The sequence below is a fragment of the Stegodyphus dumicola genome, chromosome 2, assembly GCF_044657685.1.
Source record: "Stegodyphus dumicola isolate Sdum_Otavi_A_Nest chromosome 2, ASM4465768v1".
NCBI classification, from domain to species: domain Eukaryota; kingdom Metazoa; phylum Arthropoda; class Arachnida; order Araneae; family Eresidae; genus Stegodyphus; species Stegodyphus dumicola.
Genome location: NC_140769.1, coordinates 74309507 through 74331028, shown reverse-complemented (window position 1 = coordinate 74331028; position 21522 = coordinate 74309507). Strand labels below are relative to the sequence as shown.

Below are 21522 nucleotides of genomic sequence, written 5' to 3'. Positions count from 1 at the left end.
CAAATAAAAGGAAAATAAATAATATTCTTTGAAACTAAATAATATTCCCAGAAGCATCTGTTTTTCCCCAAAATTAAAGCATTAAAATAAATAATTCAGAATCAAATAAAATTAAGATTTTCTTAAATCAGAAAATCATTCACCTAGTTTTTATAACGCGATCAGACAATTCTCTACACAACATTATCATTATAATGGCACAGCCCCGATCCTCCTAGCCGGCCGTATGATAAAAAAATCGGACTGGCCAGAAAAAACAAAACCAAATGCAACATGACTCAAATGATATCATCCTGGCACAAAAAGAAATAAAACTCGGTGTTTTGCAACACTTTGAATCTATATTACTAGATTTGGAGTTATTTCCAAGAAACGAAGAATTCAACAACCTAGTCAAAGCTGTGAGTCCAAACGAACTTCTAGGTATGTTTCTTCATGGTATGGATAATGTTCCTTCATGGTATGGATAATGAAACCGTCCGCATTATATAGAACTCATAATTAGTCTAGATTTAGTCCACGTTTTGCAACATGATGTTAATATGGCTTATATTATAGAGTAACACATGCCGTAGTATGTAATATGGCATAAAAATGTTAACTTTTCTATATATATTTTTTCATAAAAAAATTTCCTGTGATTGCATTTCTGAGATTTCACTTGAAAAGATCGCATAATCCTCACATGCCTCATCAAAAGTTTAAAGGCCCTGACAATGCAGTCATTAGGTTAAGTTATTTAAATAAGGCAATTCACTCGATGGCTATAAGCCTAAGATGAAGAATGCGTTCGTGGAGGAATTTCCAAGGCAAATTGCCTTATATATTTAGGCATGGCAAAAGCTACGAAAAGCAACTATGCAGCCAGTCCGCTCGCCTGGGTTCGAACCCAGACCAAATTACTAGTATTCGGTAGTCTTCGGACCCTAATCAAATTTTTAAGGCATACCCATTATTTAAATAAATCTATAAATGATGCCAAAGGAATTGGTGAGTGCACGGCATTATATACCTACTCAAGCGTCAAACTCATACGCTTTTGTTATGAATTTGAACTGAAACTAAACTGAGAACATGAATTACACGCGGCATACAAACTCTTGAAGACATTCAATTAAGACTGTGTTTTGTATTTAATGTTAGATCCTTATGCTGTATTTATTACTTACACTAGGATGTTCATTACCCTTGTATAGCTGATACCAGAATTTAAACCTACATTTGATTAATATTTGATTAATACTGTGTAGTTAGAATATAATATATACTTTGAACATATGTACTTAGAATTTTTTCCCACTCAAAATCACACTTACTTTTTAAATAATTCCGTTTTAATATTTTAATACCGCTGTTTAATAACAAGCATATAGTATGTTGATCAAAAACATTAAAGTTTATATCGTAAGTTTGTTCCCCATAACAGGCGGTACAGAACACATTCTTTCCCAGGAAATATTTACAAATTAAATCTTATACTCAGGAAGATAAATTTATCAGACTTGGGAGAATATTACACTTCCACCTAGAAAGAACAGTTATATAATCATCTTTTGTCACCTAATTAAGGAAAATTACAACCAAAATGCAATAATTTCTCCCTTTCGCTTTAATTTTATATATTCATTCTCAAGTATGGGAAGCCAACTTACCAAAAGTACCATTCAGAATATATTGGAGAAATAGTAAAAATTTCAGCAAATGGATCTTGCGGTAGTTCCGCCTGGAACCCGGTGTCCGTTCCTTAGAAAAATTAAATAATAATCTAATAAAAAATAACATTAAAATATGATTCCTTAATTACAATATTTGAAAATTAATTTTTAAACCCTTATCAAATGAAATCGATGGTTTTGAAATAAAAATAAATAAATTAATGAATGCCTTCTTGAAGAGCTTAATATTTCTTACCATTTTGTTTATCCAGCGTGTTAAGTATAGTTTTATATAGCACCTTCCACCGCAATCAATTTTGAAATCGGCAGGTGCCGAAGCAATCATCAACGAAGCTTCATAAGTAAAATATAGTTGGTGCTGCCATCTCGTGTACGTCGTGATAAGTAATTAAAAAATCAGTCATTTTTCTTCAAAACTACCTAAATAAACAAATAAGATAAAAATTGTTATAAAACGGCATAGTTATGAAACTAAAGCATGTTTAACAGAATTTTTATTCCTTAAATAATAGGTGTAATCACTACCGAAAACTGGATCTTTTAATAGATGTATTATTTACACAAATGTTAACAAATATAAATACTATTAAGATAATGGAAATAAAATTTTAATGTTCATTGCAATGCTTTTCCAAGCAAAGTGTTCGGCAGACTCTTGACTTTTATAAAGAAATTATTGATTCTGTATCAAAAGACATCTTTAAAAATCCTTGCATAAGTAACGCCATATTTAAAATTTCATTAACATGCAATTATAACACAAACTGTTGAGTATACTCATTACAATATTGCATTAAGCCAATACAGTAAAGCTGAAACTTTAGAGATTGTTGCACTAGAAGTTTTGCATTTTTATATAAGTAGATAAACATATGGGATTTGATACTGCTAATATATTTGAATGTCTGGTTCTTTTTATGTGAGGATATTTGTTATAGGTAAGACTGTACTGAACTCAGATGTTTCAGTCCAAAGTTCATAAATAAAGTTCATGGGCTCAACTTTTGTTGTTTTGAAGCATTATGGAAATTGTTGATGATTCTCGGAATCAATTATTGAGGTTCACTGTACTAGTTACTGTTCTTTCCGTTCGTTTTTGGTCCTAAGGTGTGATTTGGCATAGTTTCAGTCCTCAGTTACGGATTTTTTTTTCTGTTACAGTGTAACATACTTTTATTTATTTTTTATTTTTTTTAATGTAAGTGCCAACGCTTGGTGTTAGCCACTGTTAAATTAACAATGTTCTTGTTTTGAAGAAAGTCTTTAAATTGTATCTTTCCTTTTATTTCTTTATTTACTGAAAAAAAAATAATCTGAAAGATGTATTTCTTATGTTTAAATATCTCCGAATGAAAAAGACGAAATGTTAGGTTAACGGGTGGAGGTTCATTTATTTCTGTTAGAGGCGATTTTAATTTTGCCCTGAAAATGTATATATTACTAAACAAAATTAGGAGAATAATACAATACAAATCAGAAATTTAGTGAAAAACCCAGAATACTTAGGCAGCAAACCAGACACTAAACGATTTAGTGCCAATGCAAAACATTTTACTATGTAAGTCTGTTATGCGATTCGCTGTGTAAATGTAATTGATGGAAACTGGCTTTGAGTTTAACACTTCATGGTTTATCAACATGGCACCGCAGAGGAAGTTTAACTTAAAGGAATGTTCAACAATGTCTCATTATACAGATTTATTAAATTATTTTAGCTTAGAGAAAACTACAAGTCTAGAAGCTGGCTAGATTTAGCAGGCAGTTTGTAAATGCTGGAATTTCGCAAAGTATCTCAAACAAACAACAGAAACATAACATAACATTCGTAAGATAATACAACCTCGTAGACGGTATACGTCAAGGAAAGATCATGATTTACCACTACCGATTTCTACAAATGACACAATACTACACAGCTAGAATATGCTTTCTCGATGGGAACTCGGCGGTTGTGCCAAATCAAACGTGTCGCCATCACCAAGAACAATCTAGGCAGAACTTTAAGACAATGGATTATAAGAACATAGAAAATTGTATGTCTGTTTAATTCAATTATTAATTCACCGTACAAAAGAATAATCGACGATTTTTATTCGGTATAAAAAGTTAAAGCCTCAGTAACACTTCCTTCGAACAAGAATGGAGAAAGAAAAAAACGATTTGCTCCTCTTCGGAAAAGGTTAGAATATTGCTAAGATTTTAGAAAATAGTTTTAAATTTTAATTTAAACTAATTAAAAATTTAGCTTTAAAATAAATTAATTAAACATTTTAGAAAACAGCTAAGATTAATTCTTTATAATAAAGCATGCAAGTGCTATCTACCTAACGGAAGAAATGATATCAAAGAAAGACTTTCTGTCAGAAAATGGTTAGCGTTCATGTTACATATCAGGAAAGCCATTAGAAAAGAAGCCGTAGAGCGTTGAAATTTTGTGCCTGGAACTGCTTATTTGTGCAGTTCCAGACATATGCTATGGAACATCTAACTTGTGTACCTCCCTTTTCCATTGCAGTTGGCAGTACCATATATATATGTAAGGAAGATAAAAAAATATAATTTAAATTAGCAATAGCCCCTTAATTTTAATTTGGAAATTCTCCCTCTCTTTTCTAAAAATAGTAATACCTTTTTCTCCACTGCGTCATTTTGGAAATAATGCATGTCATACGACTCTTACATAATGCTGATAATGTAAATGGAACTAAAACTTTAACAACCAATAATGCTTTTGAAGCACTATTAATTATCCAAGCGTTTTGTATTTTTCAGGTTTTTTTTTCTGTAAAAAAAATTAAATTAAATTAAATTAAATTAAAAAAAATTTTTTTTTCTTTTATGTTTTAGTTTTTTAGCTTTCGTTCTATAATTTTTGGTCTCGTTTGGGTACGAATACATGTAGGGAAAAGATCTGAATATTTAAGAAATAAAAATTGTTGTTGTAAAGTGAAGGTTTGATACTTAAAAGCGGTTTTGCGTCTCAAATGATTTAAACATGTATTTGGAATTCACTAATCAACTTAGTTTAAGGCTTCAAAACACTTTTCCCTTGACAAGTTTTGCTTGAAGCTTTAAACAGAGGAGATTAATAAAATGTTATTTTGTTTTGTTTTGTATTATTTTCAGTTAAGATATCGTATTTGAAGATTCATTAAATTTACATGTACTCCATTTGGTAATTCTTTACCTGGAGAAGCAATTGGTCAAACCTTCGTTTGTGTTGTGAATAAGATGTGTTTAGCTATGATCAATCAAACGTAAATATTATGAACTTTAACTATTTATTGAACTGTCTAAATGTGTTGCCTGCCGCTATAGGCGAAAACAAAACTGCAAATGCGTAGTTTTACATGAGTGGCGTTCTAGCCAACATGCGCCAAGACCGGCGCCAAGAACAAGATGTCGCCAATGCGTAGAAAACACATTAATCATACAAGAAAAACAGTTAGTACGTAACGTGTACCTTCATACAGAAGGAACAAAAAAAAAAAATTTCAATTCAGTTCCGAGATTTTCTTTTTGATTTTTATAATTTTCTACCTAGCAGGCCATGCGCAAATTCGTCTCTTTGCTTTTTTAAAGTTCAGTTAAAAAAAAAAAAATCATTTTGGACTATTTTAAGAGTATATAAATAATTCATTATTTAAAAAAGGTATTTTTATATCAGCTTCAAGGCAAAGAAATTTAATTAAAGCTATGAATTATTAGAAAAAACTTTAGTAAGTATTTTAAATAGCTTTCCAAAAAGTCAGTATCCAAAGTTATCTCTCCCTCGGCTTAAATGTCCTTGCTCGACCTTTATTTTCGCAATAGTTGGCGTAGACATATACTTCGAATTACAGAAGTGTTTTAAATGACGAAAATAATCATGTTTTGGCAATTCCAAACTTTATAAAAATTAATTTTGAATAAATAACGAAATTTAACTTTTAATGCGATCTCAGTTTTATACTCGTTATAAAAAAAAAAAAAAAAAAAAAAAAGGCAGAAGAAGCTTTATTTCCGTACGACAGAAATTGACTGGGATATTTAATTTCAAAATTTGCAACGTGCATTTTCAACGTGCCTTGACGGATCGGATAATTACGTTCGAATAATTCGAGGAAATAAGCGTACAAGGAAGTCATGCGGTATCCAAGTCAGATTTTTTTATTTAAAATTTTTGAATACATTTTTTTTTTATTTAAATTTTCTAAACTTTAGTCGTAAAGTCTTCGAGGCGGTGCATTATAAACTAAAATTTTCAGCTTGCATTTTTTTTAAAATTTTGTTTTTATTTTGATATTATGAATAAAATCGTTCAAAAGGTTCGATAAAAGTGTTCAAGAAGTATGGCAAATGAGATTATGTAGTAGTAGTGATAAATGACTGCATGCCGCCCATATATCAAAAGTGACTTGACAAAGATAAATGACCTAGTCCATAAAAGGCGATATTGACACATTGCCTTTATATGCAATGAGTCAAGGAAAAGTTAAAAAAATAGAAGTGTGCGTGGAGTAAAGTGGAATCCAATAGCACATTTGAACCTGAATAAAAATCACACATATTTAACTCCTTTCTTTTCTACGTCTTCTTAAGTATTTTTTCCCATTTCGGTCACTATAAAAAAACTCATGCAAGCTATGTTAGTCTGTCTCCGTGAGACTTTGTATTTTTATGCAAGCTATCATTAGCACTGAAGTTTCTACGAATAATATTAGCAAGAATAATAAAGAAAAGAAAAAGTGAAATGTACTTCTGAGATTTGGCTGTATTTTGAATCAATATATCTATCATAAAAAAGTTGTAAATTTAAATGCATATTTTAGATCTTGTCTTAGAACCTATCCTTTGACTACCAATTTAATTTATACATGGAAATACACTCCATAAACTAAGGATAATGCAAAATCAGGCAAAGAAAGAGTTAGAAGCAAAACAAATTTGACTTATTTGTAAAGCTTATTTATTAAACAAAAGATAAAGAGCAAAAAAAGCTGCTATATGTTTGATATTATTAAAAAAATTAGCAATTTTTCTCCCTGGAGCAAATTGCAAAAAAAAACCTATTTACCAAAACCCAATATTAGATGGTAGGTAGGATTGTTAATACATTGTATGTCTCCCAGACGATGCAATACACTCCGTACAAAGCCTAGGCATGTTGAGTATCAAATTATCGATCTAATCTTGAGGGATATTACAATACTCAAAACGAAATGCTCTCCGAAGTTCCGGTAGACATGTAGGAGGAGGTTGACGGGTTGCAACTCGTCGGCCAAGCATGTCCCACACGTGCTCTACTGGATTCAAGTCCGGTGAGAATGCTGGCCAGTCCATACGTGTGATATCCCCCGATTGAAGGCATTTGCTTACGATGATTGCACGGTGAGGACGGGCGTTGTGATACATAAACACAAATTGTGCGCCCATGGCGCCCGAAACAAACGTACATGTTGTTCCAGAATGACGTCCCGATAGATTTGGCTTCTCATGGTTCCAATTTGAACATGCAGGTCAGTTCTGGAACACAGAATAATTCCACCCCAAACGAGCACTCCTGCACCACCGTAACGGTGTCGTTCAGTGATGTTTACTTGGTAGTAACGGGTACCTGGAGCTCTCCATATGAAAGTCCGGCGAGAATCAGACTGCAAGGTAAACCTGGACTCATCGGAAAACATCACACAAGCCCACTGTTGCGGTGTCCACAATGCATGCTTTCTACTCTAGGCTAACCGCAGGCGACAGTGAGTTGCAGTAAGTGGAACGCATCTGACAGGTCTACGAGCATATAGACCAATCTGCCCTAAGCGTCTGTACATGGTCTGCCTTGAAATTGTCGTACCAGTGGCTAAAGAGAGCTGATGAGACAGGTCTGATGCTGTGCTCCGCCTGTTTCTTTTGGCAGTAACTGCCAAATACCGGTCCTCATTCGGCGTTGTAACTCTGGGGCGACCTGTGCTGTAACACCTACTCACATTACCATCATCTTGGAATCGTTGCCAAAGCCTGGAGATGATACTCTGGGCAATTCCAAGTTCGTCTGATACTTCCAGTTGGGTACGCCCACATTCCAGACGGCCAATAATTCTACCACGTAAAAAATCATCCAAATACATCCTTTGTGTCATAACTATTCAGTTATTGCACTGAAATGCTTATAAAGCTTTGCCTGTATTCCTTATATATCACTCTCTTACACTCTCGTCATTGTGACGTACCATCGGTGTCATCTGGTTACTTCCTGAAATTTGCATATGATTCTTGAAGATGTATGTAGTGATTTTACAGGTGATATATTTATTTTAGAGTTCGATTTCCGCGTGACTCCAAATTATCCTTAATTTATGGACATGAGTGTAATTAATATTGTTGCGTGCGTACGGGTTCGTTATGAAATGAATGCACAAGTCCGATGAAAAATGAACAAAAATTTATTATTATCACAACAAAAATGCTTAAATTTTCTCAAATTATCATGCAGTATTACAATATCTCACAGTAGTTATCTTTTAACTACTCAAATGTCCAATAGAACGTAATTCAAAACAGCTAAAGAAAGCTAATCCGCGAATTCGCTACAATCAACAAGAGCAGTTTTCTAAACAACAACAAACTAAGCAACTACCACGAACTGAGATGTTTTCTTCCTTTTATAAGCTTTTAAAATCACGCGCTAGAATTTTCCAGTACTTTCTCGAAATCAAAGAGATATTTATTTAATGCACGCGCTCTTATATTTTCAATTTTCCGGCTTAGCTTTCTTCTTTTAATATTCGTCACGCGCTGCACTGCGCTGGAAATAAAACCAATTAATTTATAATTGAACTAACATTAGCTTTTTAAGTACCGAATTCGTAACACTGCCCCCTTCTCAAGGACTGCACGTCCCGGGCAGTACAATCCCTGGACTGGAAGCCAAACTTACAGCTAAAGCATGAATGCAATAATAAGCATTACATTACAATAATAAACAACATGAACAATAAATGCAATAAATAAAACAAATCAAATACAAAATACAAATCAAATGCAAAATACAAATTTAGAAGCAAAAAAGACCATGGTCTTACACTATTTACAATTATTTACATTACGTACTATGGCCATAGTAATGTGCTAACCTGTCGTAATGAACGACTTTAGGTTTAGAGTTCGAAGACTTACGAATCCGAACCACGACGTCATTCAGCCTGTTTAGGACTGTGTACGGGCCATCCCAAGGTGACTGTAATTTCGGACAGAGTCCTTTCCGTCGAGTCGGATTTCACAACCACACCTTGTCTCCTTCGTGGAATTGATGTTCAGTAGCTCTTGTGTCGTAGCGGGTCTTCATCTTCTCCGTCGCCAAGTTGACTCGCTCTCGTGCAAAGTTGTGCATCACTTCAAACCGGGCCTGGAGATCTTGAATATATTCCTCAGACGATGAAGGAGCATCCGGAGGGCGGCCAAACAATAGATCACAAGGCAGACGAAGATCACGTCCGAAGAGCATTTGTGATGGAGAATAGCCGGTAGTCTCGTGGACAGCACTGCGGTAAGCCAGTAAAAAGAGTGGTAATTTCTTGTCCCAGTCCTGTTGGTTTCTGGAAACCACTAATGAGAGGTTATTAAGGATGGTTCGATTGAACCTCTCTACCATGCCGTCCGACTGGGGATGCAATGGCGTCGTTTGAGTTTTGTCAATGCCGAGTAGTTTGCATAGTTCTTTGATTACTGCCGAGGCAAAATTCCTTCCCTGATCGGAATGTAACTGAAGAGGCACTCCGAACCTGGAAATCCAGTGCTGTATCATTACCTCAGCTACTGTGACAGCCTCTTGATCAGGAACAGGGTACGCTTAATGCCACTTGGTGAAGTAATCAATGACAACGAGTATGTATTTGTTTCCATCAGCAGTTCGTGGCAGAGGTCGTAAGATGTCAAAGGCGATACGTTCAAAAGGCGCCCCTACGTTGTAACGTTGCAGCTTGCCTCGGCTGCGTCTCTTTGGTCCTTTCCGACCTGCACAGGCATCGCAGGATCGGCACCATTTTTGCACGTCATCCTTTGCATTATTCCAGTAAAAGCGCTCACGAACTCTCTGTAAGGTCTTCATTATTCCAAAGTGACCTCCCGTAGGGCTGTTATGTAGTTTAGGAATGCGGGATCTTGAAGTATCAGCTGCCATCGGAACGTCTTCCCATCATCCGATTCAAATTTCTGGTATAAGACGCCGTTTCGAATGTGAAGTGAATCCCAGAGTGCCCAATACTGTTTGGTTGTAGGACTACAGATAGAAATGTCCTGCCAGGTAGGTTTTCTGTTTTCTGGTTGATGACTCCATTAAATCAATTATGGGTTTAATGTCGCGGTCTTCCAGCTGGTCTTTCCTGACTTCATCATCACTCCACGGGTCTCGATCAGCCGATGTTGATGTTGTAATTTGTCTTGCGACCGGAGTCAGCAGCTCGTATTTCGCTTCCACCCTGGAACAATAGCGACAGCTTTCTTGGCAAGGTCGTCTAGACAGGGCGTCGGCGTTCCCGTGTGATGATCCCTTACGATGACGGATAGTGATGTCATATTCTTGGAGTCTCTATATCCACCTGGCTATTTGACCCTCAGGATTCTTGAAATTTAAAAGCCAGGTCAATGATGTATGATCAGTGCGGAGCAGTAATTTTTTGCCGCATAGATAGTGATGGAACTGTTCTACAGCTTTGACTATGGCGAGCAACGCTTTCCTGGTGACCCAATAATTCCTCTCCGGTTTAGACAGGCACTTGCTCCAGTACGCCACTACACGTTCTTGGCCGTCTATTTCTTGGGACAAAACAGCACCGACACTTTCATTGCTCGCGTCGGTGTCAAGAATAAATGGTCGGTCGAGCTGAGGATACGTCAGGATTGGAGCAGATGTTAAAGCCTCCTTTAAGTTGTTAAATGCATCCTCGCATTCTTTTGTCCACAAGAATCTTTGCTTGCTCTCTGTCAGCTTGTGAAGGGGTCTTGCGATGTAAGAAAAGTCCTTCACGAATCTCCTATAGTAGGTGCAAAGCCCTAGGAAGCTTCTCAGCTGATGGACATTTTCAGGACGTTTCCAGGATTTGACCGCTGATACCTTTTCAGGATCCATGCGCACACCTTCTGCAGAGATGACATGTCCCAGGTAAGTCACTTCCTTTCGGAACAATTTGCATTTAGCGGGACTCAGCTTCAGATTGGCTTCTTTCAGTTTCTGAAGCACCTTCCTAAGATTTTCTAAATGTTCTTCAAAACTCTTTCCGACGATGATGATGTCGTCCAGGTATATCAGGCAGGCTTCGTAGGAAAGACCTTTCAAAACAGTCTCCATAAGACGTTCGAATGTTGCCGGCGCATTACACAGTCCAAACGGCATCACCTTGAATTGCCAAAGCCCTTGTCCCGTAGTAAATGCCGTCTTTTCTCGGTCTTCAGGCTGTATTTCTACCTGCCAATACCCACTCTTTAAATCAAGTGTTGAGAACCACTTGCTGCCAGAAAGAGTGTCTAGAATGTCGTCAATTCTAGGAAGAGGGTAACTGTCTTTCTTCGTAACCTCATTCAACCGGCGATAGTCAACGCAAAATCTTGTTGAGCCGTCTTTCTTTCTGACGAGAACGATGGGAGATGCCCATGGACTCGCTGAAGGCTCGATGACATCGCCTTCTTCCATATCTTTTAACAGTTTTCGCACCTCTTCCTGTTTAGCAAACGGTAGACGTCTTGGATGTTGCTTGATCGGGGGATGATCGCCGGTATCTATTCTATGTTGTGTCAAACTAGTTCGACCCACGTCAGAAGACGAGCGGGAGAAAACAACTTGAAGATCTTTAATGACGCGATCGGCAGCATTCTTCTCTTCATCGTTCAATTGCGCATTCTGCAATAACTTCGATGTAATGCTCTCTGATGAGGACACGGATTCTTGGATATTGCTCTTTCTTTCAACGCTGGTTACTGGAGTACATGCTGCAACCACGTGGCCTTTCTTAATAACTCTCGCCTTCTCAGTTGCATTGGCAACTCTCACCGGGATAACCATTCTCGATAGGTCGACGAGTGTTGAGGCTACTAGTACTCTTTTCGGGCTATTACAGTTATTGGGATATTCTATGATGCCGTAACGGAAATCTCTGTTTTCGGCTATAGATCCAGGGAGTAAAATTTCTGTTCTTGCCGGTATTGTGATATTGTCTTGTGCTATGATTCTGTGGACAGATTTAACTTCTTCATTATTAATTCCAAATAACGTTAGGTCCTCAGACGCAGAATGCAATTCGTTATTTTTAAAGTCCAAGGAAAAATTGTATTTCCTTAGAAAGTCCAATCCGAGTATGCAAGAATCAGTGATCTCTGCTACATATGCCGTGTGATGGTAAGCGGCACTTCCAAACGTGATGTTAACATTTACTTTCCCATTGATGTCGATCTTCTCACCGGACACAGTTTGTAGGGTAACGCACGGCGGCGTCCAGATAAGTTTGCTTCCCAGTTGTTGAGACAAATCTTTTCGGATGATGGTAACGTTGGCTCCTGTGTCTATCGTCATATTGCAGGGAACTCCATTAATATGTCCTATTATGAAAAGTCCATTACTGCCGCCTCTCACTGCAGAAATCTGAAGCGCTTTAAACTGGGACTTTTCATTATCTGGCAACCTCCGCCCCGCGAGATGGCCACTAATTAGTTTCCCTGCTGCTTGTTAGAAGCGGTCTTAACATCCGTACCCTGGGGTATTCTGCAGTTTCGTCGTATGTGTCCTTCACCACCGCAGTTCCAGCACTTAACGGTCGGTTTCTTCTCACCAATATTCCGTCTCAAGGCGCGTTCAGTTGTCTAGTTAAATCGTCTAGACGAGCGGTGACTTGATCCCCTGGCTCCTGGACTTGAGCAGCTCTGACTGGGTTGCGGTCTCGACGAGTGGCTTGCTGGGCTGCCTCGAATTTCATGGCGTACACTAGAGCGCTTTTTAAATCTTTTACATTCGCCATTCGTAGAGCTTTTTGTATTTCAGTATCCCGGATGCCGTCGATAAAGTATTGCAAGGACAGGATTTCCCTTGTTTCTGTCGGGCATTCCGAAAAGGCGAGATGGGACAGCCTTTCAACATTTGTGGCGAGCTCCTGAAGTGTTTCGGTAGGCTTCTGTTGACGAGATTTGAATTGGAGCCTGCTGTAGTCTTTTAAACACTTCTCTCCAAAGCGCAGCTCCAAGGCGCCGGACAGAGCTTCGAAATCTAACCTTTTGTTTTCGGGAAGAGTCTGAAGGATATCCGCTGCGTCGGCTCTTAAAGAAGCGGCGAGATGACAGGCCTTAGCTTGGGAATCCCATCCATTCGCATCCGCAACGATAGAAAACTGGGTCTTGTACACTTGCCAGGATGCTTCCCATCATATGTGGATAGCTTCAGAAATGGACGAGCAGGCATCGGTAAGAATTTAAAATCATCACTCTTGCTCCCTGCCGTCGCTACGAATTTCTTTAAAGTTTCCATTTCTTTGGCAACTGCAGAAACTCTCTCATCAATTTGTTGTTCGATTTGGTGTTGGAAGGCACAAACTCTTTCTTCAATTCGTTCCTCGACAGCCGAAACTCTCCTTTCTATATGTTCTTTTACAGAAGAAACTTTTTTTTCTATTTCTTCTTTCACGGAAGAAACTAGAAACTCTTTCTTCAATTTGATCTTTTACGAAAGAAACTTTTTCTTCAATTTGTCCAACTTTATTTTCAACTGTGTCAATTCTGCCTTCCATAGCTTCAAATTTATTTTCTATTATGCAGGTAATTTCTCTTTTCATTTCATCTTGACATGCTTCAATCTTTTCTTGACCAGCTTGAACAGCTTTCATTTCGTCCTTAACGGATTCCTGGCCCAACTTCATTTCTTCTTTAAATGAGGCAAAGGCTGATATTAACTGCCTTAATTGCTCTTCCATCGCTCTTGTTATTGGCATTCAAATCCCACTTCTGACACCAAAAATTGTTGCGTGCGTACGGGTTCGTTATGAAATGAATGCACAAGTCCGATGAAAAATGAACAAAAATTTATTATTATCACAACAAAAATGCTTAAATTTTCTCAAATTATCATGCAGTATTACAATATCTCACAGTAGTTATCTTTTAACTACTCAAATGTCCAATAGAACGTAATTCAAAACAGCTAAAGAAAGCTAATCCGCGAATTCGCTACAATCAACAAGAGCAGTTTTCTAAACAACAACAAACTAAGCAACTACCACGAACTGAGATGTTTTCTTCCTTTTATAAGCTTTTAAAATCACGCGCTAGAATTTTCCAGTACTTTCTCGAAATCAAAGAGATATTTATTTAATGCACGCGCTCTTATATTTTCAATTTTCCGGCTTAGCTTTCTTCTTTTAATATTCGTCACGCGCTGCACTGCGCTGGAAATAAAGCCAATTAATTTATAATTTAACTAACATTAGCTTTTTAAGTACCGAATTCGTAACAATATTATTAAAATAATAAATTCATATATTTTTATCAATTATTTCGAAGTCGGGAAATTTCTGTGCATAATGGATGTTTGGTTGGTTTGGTTTTATTTAATTACGGTAAAACACTTGAGGACTGTCTGCTTAAGGGGGGGATGCCTTCGTGGATGGCTAAGGGAAACTGGTTTTGTCTACACGTTGCACACGTGGAACGCCAAGAAAACGTCTATGTAAGCAGCTCGTTCGTCGGAATGCGAGACCCGGTCCGAGCTACCAGTGTTGAGAGACTTTGCCGCTTGGCAGCTGGTGGACCCATAATAGGTGTAAGCGTATTACTCAGTAACAGCGGCATAGGTTGTAGAGTCTTTACTCTTATACTACTAAGTAAATATCGAAGAAACCTGCGAACTGTTAAGCGACTTATAGCTTAGTACAAATAACAGAAATCGTAAACTCAAGAAAGGTTAACTACCCTTTATTTCACTCAAAATAAGATGAAATGTCGGCCCCTTTCTTTGGGCTTACAACAAGCCTCCACTCGGGCTTAAACTCAAAAATAAGAAATAAGAACTAACTATATCTAAGAGACTTAACCGAAGCTAATAACACAAATCTAACGTAGTTGGCCCTTAATTTAAACTAGCCGGCGACTATCAAAAGGCACATAATATACGGCCGAAGCTTAACCAGCTTCTTAGCCCGAAGGCAAGCATGTCCTACTTAGGATTCCTAACTCTCTCTATCGAAGTAAGTTGAACCTTCCTTAAATACTACCTCTTACTCATTTGCATTCAACGCAATTTTAAAAACTCATTCTGGTAGGGAATTGTAAATTGAAACGAGGAACGATAGGAATGCACAGTTAAATTAAAAATAACTGTTATAAAAAAATATATCTTTCAAGGTATCAAAGAGTAACTTGGAGGTTAAGTTATTATCACAATAATGCATTCGAGAGCATTTTTTTATTTTATTTTATTTTATTTTATTTTATTTTATTTTATTTATTTATTTATTTATTTATTTATTTTGAAAAGTGATGCTTTTACAGTGAGATGCCCAACGAAAAATATCCGAAGCTTCAATATTCCGGATCGCTTGTTTTATTTCTAGACAAGTAAAATTAAGCTCGTTCTTAATTTATTTAGCTAGTTGTTAACTTAAATAAGATAACACTTAAAAATACTTATGAAAGCACTTAAATTTTTTAATACTTCGTTAATTTAAATAATAAGAAATGAATGTTTTTACTATTTAATATCAATTTATTTTATTTGTACGCAGATCATTATATTACATCAATAAAATGTAACGTCATAATGTTTCAGTTTAATCTTATTTAGCCGAACGAAAATATTACGTTTTGGTGATTGGTTTGTTACAATAAGAAATAATTCATTCGTTTTGTTTAATGCAGAAAAAAACGAAAACAAAATTATATCATGAGCTTTTGAATCTAAGTAAATAAAAATTATTTTTTAGTCCAAAGGGGCTTTGTCCTTGAAAGACTATTGTTTTCGTTTTGCGATTTTGCGTCAATTCTGTATCTGTATCAATCTTGCTGTTTAAGCAAGAAAAAAGGAGATGAGGACTTTGGCAAACGCCGTTTCCTCCAGTCCGTGAGGGTTAATATTGAAAACGAAGACATTTACCAACAAACGTTTTTACAACTTTTTATTAAACATTTACAAACATCCATGCCTTCTCCGGGATTCGAACCCGGGCCCTTCGGCACGGCAGTCAGTATTGCGTCGATTCACTACAAACGGCGAATCAATTTTCAAACTGTTGCCACAAAGTATTATCGCCCTGTGTTATATTTAAAGAAATTAAATAATGAAAAATCTGCATTTTTTTTTTTTTTTAGTCCAAAGGGATTTGAATCCCGAAGGACTATTAGTTTCGTTTTGGCATTTTGCGTCGGACTCATAAATGTCGGTTCACTTTTCAAACTGTTGCCACAAAATGTTAGAGTCCTGAATTATATTTGAAGAAATTAAATAATGAAAAATCTGCATAAATGTATGTATATTTCTCGTATTGTGATAAAACAACGGTACATAGAGTCATCGAATTTTGAATAACGTAATCCTCCAACGAATATGAGCATGTGGAAGACCAAATTTGAAATTTGAAATTTGTTTTATTATCGATTTCATATTTTTTAAAACTTTGACGAATTTTTGATAAACAAACTCAAGGATTTCAAAGCGAGCAATGGCAACGTTGTGCAGAAAAAACATTTTTATCTCCAGCGCGTGAGTCTCTGTATCGGAAATTCTAAAGATATGCTCGTTTTAAAACTATTTTGCGATATTGCTGTTGCACTGGATCTTATGGTTTAAGTGCGAGGAACATGATATTTAATAAAGAAAGGTAACACACAAAATGTTAAAAAACGCCCCTTTGGACGTAATTTAAAATCTGAAACATTTCAGATTTTGTTTTTAGTCCAAAGGGATTTCAGTCCCGAAGGACTATTGCTTTCGTTTTGGCATTTTGCGTCGGACTCATAAACGTCGGTTCACTTTTCAAACTGTTGCCACAAAATGTTAGAGTCCTGCATTATATTTGAAGAAATTAAATAATGAAAAATCTGCATAAATGATTGTCTATTTCTCGCATTGTGATAAAACAATGGTACATAGAGCCATCGAATTTTGAATGACGAAATCCTACTGCGAATATGGGCATCTGAAATCCCAAATTTGGAATTTGTTTTATTATAGATTTTATATTTTGTAAAACTTAAACGAATTTTTGATTTACAAACTCAATGCTTTAAAAGCGAGAAATGGCAACGTTATATAGAAAAGAAATACTTTTATCTCCAGCTCGCGAGACTGTGTATATCGGAAATTCTAAAGATATGCTTAATTTAACATTATTTTGCGATATTGCTCTTGAACTGAATTTTATGGTTTAAGTGCAAAGAACATGATATTTAATAAATAAAGGTAACACTCAAAACGTTAAAAAACGCCCCTTTGGACGTAATTTAAAATCTGAAAAATTTCAGATTTTTTTTTTTTTAATAACAGCATTGTTAATTTTAAAATAAGTATTGTAAAAGAAATTTAAAATGTGTAATTCTGTTTAATTTTTGTTCGTTAAAATAGCTTAACCGATATATATATTTCCTAGCTTTAGAAAAGTTTACCACATTCGAAAGGTACAAAAATTAAGATCAAAGTTTATTGTAGTATTAATATTAAAATTATGCATTATTTCTTTTCTATTTACAGAGCTTTTTTCTAAAATACTTTCTTAAATATGACATGATTTTTTGGCTTCTGAGGCATCTTTTAAATCGAAAAATATAAGTCAATTTATAATTAATGCTCTATTCGGTTCATTTTAAATTAGAGAATTATTAGAAATTAGCGAAATACTTTAAATAGTACTTAACTTTCTCTGAACATTTCTGAAAGGGAATAAAATAAGGATTTTTTTAAAGTATTATTTAAAACTTGTAACTGAGTTATTATAAAATGTAAGGGGAATAATTCTTTTAATTATACATACCAGATTTTTTTACCATTAATTTCAACAATACATATTCCAAAACTCTTTATTACTTTCTCAAGTGCGCATTTCATAGCATTTGCTTTACAATGGCTTTTAACAGATTGCTTTCCAGTACGAACAATTCTTGCTTGAATAGTTTTATAACGTATTTGTCAACAGGATTTCAATTTATGTTTACAATTCAATATTAAGGTTATTATATATTTAGATAACATTTATAATCATTATAAATAGTTACTTTTAATAATTAGATTTTTTCACAGTTGTGTATAAATGAATAAATTCTTCATTTCAAATACATTTATAAATAATTTAATGAATATTTATGTATTTTGTTAAAGGCAGATATATGCTTTTTGCAAGCACATGCATAAATACCGATACACCGATACATATTTCATATTTTTCATTTCCGGCATGTGCAAATCTTTAATTTCTGTGCATTCACTATATTTTATTTTTAATTAACCCAAATAAGTAAAACGTGTAAGCCGAAAGGGATTGTTTTTCAGATATATAAAATTAAAATGACGAGTTTAAAATGAGCAACAGTAAAGCCTCTCCTCTAAAAAATTTAAAAGGTACATGTTACAATAATATATGGATGTGAAAAAATTTATTTTATTTAAAACATTTTGGCGATTGGAACATAAAATAAAAGTAGCGAATACTCTATCAAGTGTATCGAAAGACGTATACAATTTTAAAGGTACCGTAAGGTATTTTTCATTCTTTAAGCATAACATTTTTCTTAAAATTTATATTTTTGTAGTTCAACAGCTTAGAATTTTATGAAACAAATTCATAATCAAAATCGCTGTTGTTAGTTATCGAAAAATAACCAACATGTGATTTTTGCGTAAATGTCACTAAACTATACAAATTGCTATTATCTATCACACTATGAATGTTTCTTTCATGTGAAAGTGTCCCTTTTTCGATTTGTGTGGAACTGTCGTGAGTCGAAATACTATCAGAACACTGTCAAGCGAAGATTCTGAATGTAAACAAAGAAAACTACATCTGGTGACCGAAGCTTCGAAGCAGTGCTTCACTTCTAGTGCCGGTTGGCCACTCCTTCCTTTCTTACCTCCATGGCGTAACGTCATTATACTCAAGTTCGAAGTACTCCGTAAAGGCATCCTTTCTTTAACCTAGACAGACAGCCCTAACATGCTTTGCCTATTACAAATAATCCAATTAAATCCATGATCATGGTCAAGGAACGGATAATCATGTCCTTGATCACTCATATTTCAAATAATAATTTTAAGTGCCCCCCCCGAAAAAAATTATGATTCCAGTTATTATTGTAATTACAACACAGTTTGTAAATATTACGCTGGTGAACATTTAAATTAAAAATAAGTTTCATTAAATTTATTTTTCCTTCTTGGGAAGAATGACCCGTGAATGGTTTATCTCATTTTGAATTTTAAAATAAAATGATAAAAGGTACCAAAACAAATCATTTTGCAGTATATTTAGCCCGAAGGACTATTGATTTCATTTTGGCATTTTGTGGCGCTTCATCATAAACGGCGTATCACTTTTCAAATTGCTGCCACCAAACATTAGAGCCCTGCATTATATTTAAAGAAATTAAATACTGAAGAATCCGCATGAATGTATATATATGTTTCTCGCAGTGTAAAAAAACAAAGGTACCTAGAGACATTAAATTTTGAATAATGTAGTCCTTCCGTCGAATATGGACATCTAGAAGCCGAAATTTGGAATTTGTGTTATTATCTATTTCATATTTTGTAAAACTTTAACGAATTTTTGGTTAACAAACTCAACGACCTCAAGCGAGCAATGCCAACACTGTAAGGGGGAAATTAATTTTCAAATCAATCATTCGAAGATTTTTACCAGGATTTCAAATAACGGCATACCGAATTGACAAACGAATACGTGTGTGATTGATGTGAAAGGCACAGATACGGTTTACATAAAAAATAAAAGGTCACGAAAAATCTCACCTAACCGTAGTGCTTCCTCGCTTAGCAAACGATACAAATATTAAAACCCATGGTTATTTTTAAAAGAAAGACAGTGCCAAAATTTAATTTCGCAATTTTTTTTTCATTCATATCTATGAGAAAGGATAGATGGACGAAAACGGTGTGAAACTGTGGATAAGAAATGTTAGGAAAAGCGTCCTGTTGCCTTAAAGAATCCAGAAAGGTCTTTAATTTGAGATCTGTTCACATACCATCTAACGGATAATACGAAGGAATTATTGAAAGAGAATTGGGAGAGATTGTTGAATACAGACATAGCAGTTATTCCAGACGGATTAACATCATTAGCTCAGTAATTGTGTATCAATAAACGCTTCAAAGAAAATTTAAAACGATAGTGGAATACGTGAATTTTAGAAGATGAAAAAAACATTTACAAAAGGGAGCCAAATGGGTCATGTCAGTCTAAAAATAGTGTGTAAGTGGATAATAAAAACGTGGAATGTACTTAAACCCAACATTATTCAAACGTCATTAAAAAAAGTAGTATATCTAACAATCGAGGTGGAACGGAAGATGATTGTTTACTTATGGAACTGATGATGAAGCCGAGACTCATTGATGGTGAAGCCGAGACAGAATTCGATGATGCGCCTAAAAATATAACGGAACATAAATACGACAAACATTTCACGTTACCCGATAACAAAAAATTTTTAAGTTCATAAGTTAAGTCATTTCTTTTAAATAAAGAGCACTTGGGTACATGAAGAAGTTTCATTTTTGTACGATCATCTTTTCCTTACTTTTAAATCTATCATTTTTATATCCGGCGTATAACGCGCGCCCGTAAATTTCAAACTTATTTTTTGGAGTAAAAGTGCGCGTTATAAGCCGGAATATACGGTAATTATCATCTTATGAGGGTAGAATGATTTTACACATCTCCAAAAGAAACCTCTTCGAAGTTTTTATTGTTTTTAAATATCGGATTTCGAGGTTGACAAAATAAAAAATATCGCCACTTAATAGAAATATTTATTGCAAACTTCGTTATGCGAGTGATCCATGGAAAAATTACACAGCTATATATTAATTCAGAAGACAAACAACAAAAATCAGCGTTATATTTACAAAATTTTCACAGGACTAGTTTCGATGGTTTTACCGAACCACCATCCTCAGCTGCAAAACCGCAAATGAACAAGATAGGAAAAAATTATTAGATAAGATAAGAAAGCCTGGACAAGAATCAGCAAGTGGCGCCATCTGTTGGTGAAACCAGAACTAAACCATAATTTCTTTAAAGGCCGAAGGCAAATTTGGATCGGAATTAGGATCGTTAACTAGAACAGAAAAATTTTTATGAATGCGAAATGCCTCTAGAAAATCCAGTTCTCCAATGGAAGACGTTTTTTGAATAATTTTGGCAGCAGAAAAATTGAAAGTGTGATTTTTGGACCAACAATGTTGCGCAACAGAAGACTTCTGTGTTTCCTTTTTTTCGAACATATGCCTCATGTTCCTTGACGCGAAATTTTAAGGCTCTTTTAGTTTGGCCAATGTAAATTAAACCACACTGGCAAGGAATCCTATAAATGCCCCAGGAATTCATATCTGGGGTATTTATAGGACATCAATTAGCTATCAGTTAGCTATAAAGTTGCACATATTTTGCAGAAATTTAACTTTCGGGTTGTTTATTCTCCCATCAATAAAATTCCGAGTTCCATACTCAAGGACCCCATTCCGGATATGAATTCCTGGGGTATTTATAGGATTCCTTGCCAGTGTGGTTTAATTTACATTGGCCAAACTAAGAGAGCTTTAAAATTTCGCGTCAAGGAACATGAGGCGTATGTTAGAAAAAAGGAAACACAGAAGTCTTCTGTTGCACGACAT

The 21522-nt window shown here is 35.3% G+C and overlaps 1 protein-coding gene across 2 annotated transcripts in view; it reads right to left on the bottom strand.

Moving 5' to 3' along the window:
• The window catches only part of LOC118192827 (uncharacterized), a 153519-nt gene that overhangs the window by 18805 nt on the left and 113192 nt on the right, over positions 1-21522 (bottom strand). For both annotated transcript variants that reach the window (XM_085810773.1, XM_035363854.2), the window contains 2 exons: positions 1912-2096; positions 1653-1743 (listed from right to left, as the gene is read on the bottom strand). In XM_085810773.1, the coding sequence (XP_085666899.1) occupies positions 1653-1743; positions 1912-2001 (181 nt within the window). In that variant the 5' untranslated portion in view covers positions 2002-2096. The remainder of the gene's footprint in view (positions 1-1652; positions 1744-1911; positions 2097-21522) is intronic.